Below are 12239 nucleotides of genomic sequence, written 5' to 3'. Positions count from 1 at the left end.
TTAGGTTTCCACAACATTAAAACTGTGTGCTTTGTCACAGCTGACACTTACCAGTTCACAGGGCCTGTCTATTTTCTGCATTGTATTGCTCTTTCCAGGATTAGGTATGCTTGGCCAGAGGACAACTTTTGCTCTAAAAAGCATTAAAGGAATAGTTAAGGTAAAGCTTGTGCACAGTGGTAGACATAGCTAATTAGCGACTTTGGTGGAATCCTGTTCCAGCTATTGGTTGACAAGTTGTACCTTTTTATTATTGGTGGTCCAAATATCAGTCCAGCAGCCAAAACTGCAATGGCTGCAATAATACTAGTGAATTTAAAACTTCCTGTGCAAATAAATAAATAAAGGCACAAACAAAAAATTAGAAATTTAATTATATGTACAGTTGATGGTTGAAATATTACATGACTGACCTTCTTGAGTCGTCGTAAAAAAGTTGGGTTCACTTCGTTTTCCTGTTCCTTTAGAGGTGAAACCTGATATCTGGACTTGGTATGTTGTGCCACTTGTAAGATCCTTTAGTTCATACTTGTTAAAGTTTGGATCCACTGTAATGTCTGCAATCAAAATGATAGTTTTTGTCATAATTAGCATGTTAGCATTGTCTTTATGAGCATGTTAGCATTGACATTACAAGCATGTTAGCATCGTCATTATGCGCATGTTAGCAGTGACATTAAAAGCATGTTAGTACTGACATTATAGCATGTTAGCGTTAGCATTATGAACATGTTAGCATTGACGTTATGAACATATTAGCATTATCATTATGAGCATAGCATATTAGCACGGTCATGGTGAACATGTTAGTGTTGTCTTTATGAGTATGTTAGCAGTGACATTAAAAGCATGTTAGTACTGACATTATAAGCATGGTAGCGTTAGCATTATGAGCATGTTAGCATTGACATTACAAGCATGTTAGCATCATCATTATGCGCATGTTAGCAGTGACATTAAAAGCACGTTAGTACTGACATTATAAGCATGGTAGCGTTAGCATTATGAACATGTTAGCATTGATGTTATGAACATATTAGCATTATCATTATGAGCATAGCATATTAGCAGTGTCATGGTGAACATGTTAGTGTTGTCTTTATGAGTATGTTAGTATTATCATATGAAAATATTGTCATCATGACCATATTCACTTGCTGAAATAGCAGCAGCGGTGTTAGAATGGCTTTCCTGTCAAATGATTTTGGAGTATTTTAATACGTGAGTGGAAGACTTTTGAAAGAAATAATGTAACAGTAACATTTGATAGTAGATTATCTTTAGGTTGCTCAGCCATCTTGACAAATCAGTCCTATCCAGAGAGTTAATTAGGTTATGATGTCATAGCTACATCAAGTAGTGTATGAGGTCATTAAAATCAAGGCTAAAAACTGCAGTGTGATTACAGCATTCATTAACTTCAGGAGAACTGAGAAGAGTAAACAAAGTAGCTGACAAACAGGAAATTTAGTGAGGATAATGCATGTGCTGTAGAGCAACCAGTAGATGTGATGCCAGTGCTATTATTTTATTCAACAAAATTCAGCAGTTTATGAATAAGCTTATGAGTAAGTGGAAGTGTCTTACTGTTCTCAGATTCTGTTCCCCTCAGGTGGTTCTCAGTGTAGTGGATTGTGTAACCCAGTAGGAAACCTCTGATGTCTTCTTCTGGGATGGATGACCACTGCAGCACCATTGAATTCTGTGTCAAATTGTAACTGCTGATGTTTGCGGGACCACTCACAGGAGCTTTAATAATGACACGGGAATGCAATTTCAAGAGGTCAGAGTGTTTTGTTGGCGACTTGTAATGTATGTGTGTCTGCTTGTTTTGGAGAAGAGTGCCTGTGCCTTACTGCCTTCCATGAAATAAAACTTTGTGCTTGCAAACGTTCCTTCGCTGTTGTTAAGATGCTTCATGTTGCAGGTGTCCTTATTCGGTCGCACGTGCAGACTGACGGTGTATCTCTTGTAAGGCTTCAAGGGTTCTGGATATTTGAGATATCAAATGAATTATGATTGATTGCTGGAAGAAAATGAAATATATTTATTATATTTGCAAAACAACTCAAGTGTTCACAAGCAAGTAGATATATATATCTTTTCAAGTTTCCACCATGTTAGTGTTTTGGAGCCAGGTTTGGGGTGCACAGACCTCTGCAATGGACTTCTGACAGGTTTGGTTTTGAAGCTGATTTAGGACTTACACAAACGCTTTTTTCAGTGTTCAAGTTCCAAGCTCTAGTATTATTTTATTTACGCATAGCTCTAATTAACAGGTATCTGCAGGCGGAGACACATACATCTATAGCCATACCAGGTATCTATGCATGTACCTAATGAGTTTTTCTAGCTCTAGAATAAGTAAATAAATACAGATTGGGACAGTACATTTTCTAACGCAGAAGCTTTAAACTCAAGTCCACAAATCAGTGGACAATGTTATGGAAGTAGTTTCCACCTTTTATAAAGAAACATATGCTTGAAACATTTGGGCCATAGTTGCATACTTACAATTAATTCTAACCAAATTAAAAGCTTTCCCTAGCCATATCCAGAGTGTTTTTCCCAGCTAAATCTGACAACATGCAGTGATCTCTACTGTCCAATATCAATCCAGTATTGTATATAAAATCATTTAGGCAAGTCAAAACAAATTGGATTTAAACGGTGCTGCCCAAAAACTCATAATATTAACATACCTTTTAAAGAGAAAGTATAGTAGTTTTTGCCTTTAAGGTAAAAGGACTTGTATGCTGTTTTAGTCTTCTCTGCCCTCCACTCCGCACAATAGCACACATATTTTTTGAGAAGGAAATCTTTCCAGTAGATTTTGAAGGATATGTTATTGTGGACTGTCACGTTCAGCTCATCTCCCATACCTGTGGATGTATACTTTGTTCAGATCTGTGGTGAAAACGACACCTTTAAGAGAGCTGTAAGGATGGAAATGAGTACTGACTGTCCATGTCTTCGCGCAGGGGTATTATTTGGCTCACAGCTGGAGAGATGCTGACGTTGTTGCAAGACCGGATGCTCACATGATAAGCTGAGTAGGAGAGAATCAGTGTGATGCTGGGCTGAATGGTGTTGATCTGCTCAATTGGGGCCTCTCCTGACTCTTTCCCAATGGTCACAATATAGCCATCATGCAAGTCTCTGGCAGAAACCTAACAATTAAAAACAGTTTATTATCAAAACAAGCAGCTATGACTAATCAGTGCATTTATATTCACCAAGTGTTTTCTACATTCTGCTTTTTGTTTAATAGCATGTTCTCAGAAGATGTTTTTGAAGAAAAATTACCTTCCAGGTTATTGAAACAAGGCGAGAACCCTTTTCATTGGCGACGTCAGTTTCTTCAGAGTTGACGATGACCGGCTGTGATGTCACCTCTGAAAGAGCAAACTGGGTTGTTTTTTTTTTTACTTCGAACATAAGCAGGTAATCCTTTATCCGGTTTTAGGAGAAAAACAAAGTAGAAAGCAAACACTAACCTGATGGCACAGTGTAAGCTTCACTCCATGGGCACTGTGTACATTTAGTATTGGTGATGCAGTGTATCTGTAGAGCGTAGGCCACTGAGGAGTTTAGATTCTCCACTCTGCATGTAGTTTTATTCTGGGACATTCCAGGTGACTGCAAGCAGCACAGAAATCAGCGGGTGCGTTAGGGAAATATCCGAAATAAACATCTGTTTTGTTTTTTGTAGAGTATAGTAGAAGAAACTGGTTCAGAGCAAAAATGCAAGCCGACCAAGTCACAGAGAGCAGATCACAATGCCTTCAGAAAGAGGTTAAAAACTAAAGTTTGGAAAAACAAGTACGCCTGCAGTTACAAGTAATTCAGGTAATTTGTATATTACCTGAATGAATTCCTTAATATACCTAATGTTCACCATGTACTTTCCAGAGTGTGAGTAAGGATTCAGGCTGGATTTAAAATGGATCATTTTCTTTAGCAGAAATTGATATAAAATATGCTGTGATTTAAAATTAGACTGGAAGAGAAATACAATCAGAGCGAATGTTGCAAAGCAAAAATCACCCAGCTCATGGTGGTCTATTTTCTTTTCAAGCTTCTGAGACCATATTTCAGAGAAATTTGACTTTCAGTTAGACATAATCTCATCATCTAGCAACTTTAACTGTTACATGACTAAAGTGTGGGCAGTTAACGTCAGTTGGTAAGCTCTGACTCATTTCACGGAGATCTTTACGCAGACCTTTAGACGTAGGCTACTTTTTGTCTCCCTCAGATAAATGTGTCTGTCTATGAGAGTTGCTGTCTATCAATGTTTGTTTTGTTTTTCTAATCCTTTATTATGGATAATACTGCATCTGAAAGGAAAGCACCAGTGTTTTGAAATCATAAAAGTCCAGCTCAGATCATCCTGCACTTTCTAAGAATCTAAGATTCAGCTATTTCAGATGTTGTTTACATTTCAAACCTGCTTTTGAATGCCTCTTTCACTCTAATACAGTATAGTGATGGAAAACTGTCAATGGTGAAAAGGACAGACATGGTGTGTGTTAGATTTTCAAAGTAGAAGAAAACAGTAGTTATGTATAAGATGTTAAAAGTAAAAAAAAAAAACCCTGCCTGTCTTAGCCCGGCAGACTGCCATTAGAATTAAGATCTGAATGCACTGCTGTGACATATTTGCTTTTTCAAGTCGAGATCTATAAAATATCTGTGGGCTTCTTTGTGTTTTTCTAAATTAAATTTTATCTATTTATTCATTTGCTTCTGTTATGGTAAATGGTCTGTATTTGTATAGCGCTTCACTTGTCCCTAAGGACCCCAAAGCGCTTTACACATCCAGTCATCCACCCATTCACACACACATTGGTGATGGCAAGCTACATTGTAGCCACAGCCACCCTGGGGCGCACTGACAGAGGCGAGGCTGCCAGACACTGGCGCCACCGGGCCCTCTGACCACCACCAGTAGGCAACGGGTGAAGTGTCTTGCCCAAGGACACAACGACTGAAACTGTCCAAGCCGGGGCTCGAACCGGCAACCTTCAGATTACAAGGCGAACTCCCAACTCTTGAGCCAACTCTTATTATTATTATTTCTATCATTATTCACACTACATGTGAAATATTGCAATGTCAAAGCTGACAGGCAGGGGGAGGAGACCAAAACCCCCCACAATGGCTCATCAACTGCTGCGCCTGTAAGAAAAAACCCCACAAATACAAACAACACCTGCAAGAGAAAATTATGCAAAAACATAGATACACAAATCAACAGTCTTGTTGTATGTGTGTATGTGTGTGTCTGTGTCATTTCTGCTGGTTGTTATATGTATACACACACACACGCACACACACACACACACACACACAAAACCCATCCTCACACCACGATCCCAACTCCACCACCACTTTTCCTATGGCACAATGCAATCAGACAAGTACATTTCTTCTGGCAACCACCAAGCTCACACAAACTTGTCCATCATTGTAATGGCAAAGATGAGCAGAAACATGGCTCAATACATGGGTGGGGCCTAGAAAGGAATTGGCAGCAACTTCAGAACGAAACAGCAGCCCGTGGTTGGACAGACCAGTCACTTGAGCCTGGAAGACCAGAGTGACCACCTTGTGCACTGCTGGGATTGACTACAAGAAATATTACGACTTACTGGCTGGAACTATACAAGACCAACAGGACCCTAAGAGCCTAAAAGGACACTAAGAGGAATTCAGTGAACAAAGTGTGTGATTTACCAAGGAGATGCTCTGTCTCCAGTGCTGTTCTGCATATGCTTGAACCCCTTCAATCACATCATTAACAAGATAGAGTAGTTGGCTACAGATGCCAACTATCGAATAAAGCAAACTTTAGCCACTTCCTGTACATGGATGGCATCGAGCTGCATACCAGGAGTGAACAAGATATCACTTCCCTGATCCACACTACTAGGACCTACAATAATGACATAGGAAGGTCATTCGAACAAGAAAAGTGTAGTCGAAAGGCAACAAAGACATTGAGGATAGCTATAAGAACCTTGAAATCCCACAACCAACTTGTAAAGCTGCCAGTAAAGCTGCATAGTGCCGCACACCTGCAGAGAATAAGTCCGAAGAATATCTGGGCAATCAACAATTATGCCTGCCAGTCATCAGATAGCCTGCTGGGATAATATGCTCACCAAAGGAGGAAGAAGCCATTGATATAAAAAAAAAAGGGGGAATTACCTTGTATCAAGGGTTTAACCTCAAATCCAGCACCCTGAGACTATATATTAAGTACAGGAAGACAGAGAAGGACTATTGAGTCTCAGAACTGCTATCCAAGATGAAATAACAAAGATCCACATCTAAAAGATGGCAACAACTGTTTATATGCTGAGTGAATACCTCAGGCAGCAGAAGCCCTTGAAAGAAGAGCACCAAGAACATGTCCATTTATGGCATGGACTTAGTCCTGAGGTCAAAGTGGTTTACATCTTCAAACGTGGTTAAGTGTGTAGAAACAAGATATACTGGCAATTTAACAATATGATTCGGCAGCATGTGGAGGAACCATGCACAGACACAATAGCCTGCAATCAGCCGGTGTGGATGTGTTTGGTCACACAATAACCCTTTTTGCATGGACATTGGGAGAGAAGATTTTCATGGGCAAAACCAACATACTCAACACATACAAGGCCACAGTTGACTATAGACAATAAAGATGCGGTTATTTTTGCTCATGGGGATTTATAGTTGTCTCTGATGTCTCTGATTTTTTTTTAGGGCATGTCCAATCTTCCCTCTAATTTTTCATGTGTCTGAGCGAACGCACAAACTCCCTGAGCGAACCCTTGGACCACTGCGAGCAACATGGTTACATGGTTTATTAAAATAATCAAATTACAGCATTTACATTTATGTTAGACTACTTTTAATTAACTGCTTTAGCCCACTTACAATGAAAATTTAAAAAAATCTTATTCATGACCTGTGTAGTATGTTAACACTATTGGAAGTAAAAATAACTTGAACTCCAATTTTGAAAACACAACTTTATTTATTTATTATAAAGCTCTGACTTGTATTATGAGTATGAGTCTGTGGTCTGGGAGAGAGTCCTGTAACTCTCTGTCTGCAAAATACAGCATATAATGACCAATGTTGGGCAAATAATTATATAGTTACTTCTCCAAAAAAGTTACTGAGTTTTGCAAACAACAAAGTTTTTTGCAGCTGTTTACCTAAAAAAGCAGCTAAGGCGTTTTTTTTTAAAAAAATAACCATTTCAAATTTTTTACAGAACAATCAGCTGTTCTGCATCAAATCTGATGCCACACAAATTATTTGTGCCACTCCAAAAAATAATTTCTGTCCACTATGAGATAAAGGAGAACAACAGCTTGATACCTGCAGACTTGACAACAGGAGATGTATCACTCCTGTAACACCTGTAACATTCAGCTGTCGTCTCATTGTTCTGACACACACAACAAAACTATTGACAACACTACACAATAACTACACAAGATTTGCGCTAAACATCGCAAATCTCTCACATCTCAAAACACCGCCTTCACTCCTAAAACTTCCCCCTTCCTAAACAACTAAATGCCACGTTGCTATATCATTTTTTGATTGGTCGACATGGTACATTTTTTGGCCAATAGGAAAGGGTTTTTTTTGGTTTTGTTCAAAAGCGGAGTGTTTTGATGTTTTCCTTATAAAACGCCGTTTTTACCGTTTCTTCTTTTTTTCTTTCTGATGTTTTGTGCATGCGTGTGGATAACCCTCTGGTCTTTAACAGTAGTGCTCTGCAATAATGCAAATTTTGATATCAATCGTTACCTAGTAAATAACTGACCTCATTCCATTGAAGGCTTCCCAGTGCTTTGTATCTGACAGAGTAAGACATGATATGCTTGACATCGTTTTGATCCCAGCTCACATTTATGTCCAGTTTCCCAGAGTGCCGTGTGAATTTCACATAAATTGGAGGGTCACATCGCTCTGAAACAGTCAGGAAAATTATCCCCAAAATGTCATCAACTTTTAAATTTTAAACAAAGTGCTGCTACTTAAATTTTTATTAATTTATATATATATTTTTTACTTACGCAGGCTCTCCGGTGAACCTTGAAAAACTGCCTTGGTGCAATTTTTTGACTCACTGTTTTCAAAAATCTGAATGGTCACATTGCTTTTTTTATAGAAGTTGATCTCTTCAGGACATTTAGTGATGTTTTTATAAACTCTGCAATAGTTTCCTTTTTCTCTAGAAGAAGAAACAAGAGATGTTAATTACAAACAAGGACATTTTCATATGCATTTTTAAAACGTGTGGTTGTAAGGGAAAAAGGGAAAAACAAAACTACTTACGGTTGTATTACGAGTATATGTGTATTTTTGGATGCGTGTTTTCCAGGTTTCCACATACATCTTAATTTGGACCATGCATTTTTAGTAAAACAGTCCAAATCACAGACTCCATCTGTAAAAGAGGCAGTGCACAGTCACCATAAAGAAAGAAGAAAAAAAAAACGTTTTCCTGTCTCAAATCTGATTTCAAAGATTATGGGTCACCTCGGGATGACCCAGTATGTGTTTTCTTTACCTGGGTGAAGTCCACAATGCTGGTATTTGGAAGAAATCTCGTTTACCTTGCACTTCTCTGCACATGAATATGGTATATGACACAAAATATTTAGTCAATTCATGAGAAATTGTTACAAAAGTAGATGTTTTTAATGATAACATTTTTTACAGGACCTGTTTTCCAGCAAAATTAAAGCAGTGTAAGCTGTTATTGGTATCTACCATCACACAAAATTTGAAAATAATATCTTACAGACAGACAAACAAAGACAACTAATTACAAACTCCCTCCCTTCCTTAAGTACACCTGGCTTGGGACTTTATCAGTCTCTCGATACATTGTGAAGGATTTCTGGTCCACTCTTCTTACATTGTTGTTTTAGCACATTAAGCCTTTCTTTTTCAGTCACTCTAAATTTCCTGCTGTCCTGGGGATCATCGCCCTGCTGCTGCATGACTGACGTTGAGCCAAGCTTTAGCTGTCCGACAGATCACCTTGCATTTGACTTGAGAATACTGTGCAAACCGCCAAACATCTGCTTTTATAGACGTGCTCACACTTGGTGATGATCCCCTTTCATTTCTATGGAAGCAGTAAGCAGTAGTTATGTTTTCACACATTGTTTCTCCATTTCATGTCATTTTTTTTTGTTCACCTCCAGTTGCATTTACCTCAGTTTAAGACGTGAGAGTTATACTATGAGGGAATTTTGACACAGTCTCTCTTTTCTTTGCGTCAGCTGGTTTGATAGAACCTAAAACTTCCGTCAGATATGATGGATATGAAAATGCAGATCATTAAGTTTCTTTGATAACCCAGGCTTTCTGCTTCAGGTTCTCTACAGCTCTCATAAAAAGGGATGTTGCACATTTCATTTAACTCTTGCACCGCACAAAAAGATCACTATGAGTGGCGCCTACTCCAATCAAAGACATCTCAGATGATCTAGATAACATGCTGGTTAAAATCTATAAAGAACACAAAAAACTATAACAGGACAAACCAATATTGGTGCAAATTAGGCAGGATGTTAAGGATGCTGAATTGTGGGATTTAGCGCATTTAGAGTGTTAAATAAACATTTAAATTCAAGTTAATCATTTTTTTGCTGAGTGCGCTCTCTACGCTGCTGTTTATTTATAATGGCTGCGCATTAGACCTCTGGAACCTTTAAGTGGGTCCATTTAAACAGTAAAGACCGTGGGGCTTCGCTTTAGTTGGTCAACAGATCTAAGTGAAATTAATTTTACAGATTACGACAGACCTTAGCAATGATCTAATAGATGTTACTGAAGCACGCGCATCTCATCTAAATATGCAAACTCCAGTGGGACTGCGACGTTTGCACTGCTGTAACTGTACAGCTGGGCTTCATGTACGATCTTAGTAAAATACAGCTTAACAAGCTGCACATGCAGAGAGAATTGCATTGCACTTAAAACACAAGTTGCAAATAAAACAATCAGAGATAATGTGGCACAGTTGGATGATTTCAAACCTAAACTCTGAATATAATATGCTCCAGACCAGATTACACGTTCAGCATTACCCTGATGGTAAAAAGAGAGCTGTTTTTGTGACCCAGAAAAAACTCTGATATTAAGCTAAGAATCAGATTTATAATTTTTTTTTTTTTTTTAATTATTGTTACGTTCTGACAAGTACAACTGACAGAAGGTGCACTTTCTTTTTTTTAACATGACTGTATGATGGAAGTTCAAAACATTCTCCATGCAAGTGCTCTGATATAGTTATCATTTAAAAGGGAGGATCAAGTGCGAAGTTTACATGTAGGGTGTGGGGTCCAGTACAGTAAACAGAGCCTGACATACTGCTGCTCTCTTCATTAGTGATCGTGGTGGTGTAAAGCATATTTATAAGTTGTTATTTAATCGATAAAGTGAAATACTCTGTTGGACTGAGTTGTTGTATTAGACTGAATGAAGGTTAAAAAAAATGGCATGTGACACGCTGGGTTAAATGTGCAAATGTAGGGCAAATATAGTACTACAACTACAGTCCTTCACTCTTCATCTTGTGCCAAATGAGACAAATGCTCCACAAGTTCACATGAATCAGAATGCTGGAAAATTGCAGTACACACAGTGCTAACCAATATATGAACAGTAATAAGACAATGAATTATTAGAAATGTTGTGGTCAGCCTACCTGGAGTTACTTGAGAATGCATGGAGAGTGTAGCGTAGTGAACAAAAATCAGACCTTGAATGTGAACAACAGGAGTTAACACAGAGATGTTCATGGATTTAAATCCTTCCAGAAAGATTGAGCTGTACCAAGACAAGAAGTTTATCAAGTAGAAAGGCAGATTTAAAAAAAAAAAAAAAAAGGACACTTACACAGGATGATATAATATGAATGGCTTGCACATGAAGAACATCTAGAGTCTGAAAAATCCAGCTGAACTTTACAACCAGCCATTTCGCCCGGGTCTGTCTGAAAGACTGAAACCAAGACGGTGTCTTCGTAACCTCACACCCACAGTCTTCTGCCATTCACAATCATGATTCACACAGTAGCTGCTCTCTCGAGCGTGTGTGAGAAGGAAATATTTTTGGGGAGTTTTGACACTGAGCATGGAGGGGCGGGGTCACAGTGTGTGACACAGTTCATAGGACTCATAGACTGACAAGAAACGGTAAGTCCTCTGAAGTATGCAGAAACAGCCTTGTTTGTACTTCTTCTTTCCACAAATAGAACGGTTGAGTCGAAGATGTTGTATCTGCTCAAACAACAGCTTCTCTCTGAAGTGCAGGAGGCAACAGAAAGCAAGAGAAGTGACTGTGACTCAAAAGAAGAGCAGGGATGGCTTTGTGTGCTGTAAATTCAAATTCTATTCATGCTTTCAAAGAACTGTGTGTGATTTGAAAAATTACAAATCAATCCGCTAGAACTGGAAAATATGTTTTTTAAAATAAAAATTCTAAATCAGATCAAGTAAATCTAGTAAACGAACAGTTTTGAAGAAAAGACCTACACGGTCCACTAAAAGAAAATAGAAATACTGCTTTCTGCCATTTATAGCCTACAAACACAAATATTGTAATATTTTTACATCATATTTCGGTGCTGTTTTTAACCAAAACGAGTTTAAAGGGAAGTAGAAAGCAAGAATCAAAAAGGCACTTAGTGACACACAAATTGTGTCACTAAAATAAATAAATTTTAAAAATCACACATTTCACCTTAACTGAAATATACAAGCGGACATTTCTTAGATAGATAACATCTTAATCGTGTTTTTAAAGGAAGTAAGAAAAAAACAGCATGTTTGAAGCTTGAGTCACAAGAAATGTCACGTTCGTAATTAAAAACTGCTTCATCTTATTGTAAAAATGATCATTCATTCTGTTCACAGTTAAGCTCAAACATCTAGGTGAAGTAAACAAACGAACAACGAAAATAAAAAGACATAGGAGTAAACAAGCTAACCTTTGTGCGTTAACTGCCACATGCTCTGTGAGAGACGTGTGGTGACTCAGATCGCCCTGTTTTCCAATAAGCTACAGTGCCATCAGAATTTTACCAAAACTGAATGAGTCGTCCATTTACCTTACCTTCACGCCCTCTAAGCTTCTCCAGCACGCATTTTTAACACAAGAGGTTAATATAGTGCTTCTGTAGTGCATCTGAAAAATGTGCTGATGTTTGA

The 12239-nt window shown here is 38.2% G+C and overlaps 1 protein-coding gene across 1 annotated transcript in view; it reads right to left on the bottom strand.

Moving 5' to 3' along the window:
* The window catches only part of LOC146513971 (interleukin-6 receptor subunit beta), a 19788-nt gene extending 7549 nt beyond the window's left edge, over positions 1 to 12239 (bottom strand). Inside the window, exons 1-16 of the mRNA XM_085165039.1 lie at positions 12145 to 12239; positions 10927 to 11331; positions 10736 to 10789; positions 8585 to 8641; positions 8350 to 8461; positions 8088 to 8245; positions 7835 to 7980; positions 3498 to 3639; positions 3307 to 3395; positions 2963 to 3170; positions 2703 to 2882; positions 1857 to 1988; positions 1588 to 1749; positions 414 to 557; positions 244 to 325; positions 52 to 133 (exon numbers count right to left, since the gene is read on the bottom strand). Of these exons, the coding sequence (XP_085021165.1) occupies positions 52 to 133; positions 244 to 325; positions 414 to 557; positions 1588 to 1749; positions 1857 to 1988; positions 2703 to 2882; positions 2963 to 3170; positions 3307 to 3395; positions 3498 to 3639; positions 7835 to 7980; positions 8088 to 8245; positions 8350 to 8461; positions 8585 to 8641; positions 10736 to 10789; positions 10927 to 11008 (1830 nt within the window). The 5' untranslated portion in view covers positions 11009 to 11331; positions 12145 to 12239. The remainder of the gene's footprint in view (positions 1 to 51; positions 134 to 243; positions 326 to 413; positions 558 to 1587; positions 1750 to 1856; positions 1989 to 2702; positions 2883 to 2962; positions 3171 to 3306; positions 3396 to 3497; positions 3640 to 7834; positions 7981 to 8087; positions 8246 to 8349; positions 8462 to 8584; positions 8642 to 10735; positions 10790 to 10926; positions 11332 to 12144) is intronic.

This window comes from Neolamprologus multifasciatus, chromosome 7 (assembly GCF_963576455.1).
Source record: "Neolamprologus multifasciatus chromosome 7, fNeoMul1.2, whole genome shotgun sequence".
NCBI lineage: Eukaryota > Metazoa > Chordata > Actinopteri > Cichliformes > Cichlidae > Neolamprologus > Neolamprologus multifasciatus.
This window is presented reverse-complemented; position numbering and strand designations above follow the sequence as displayed.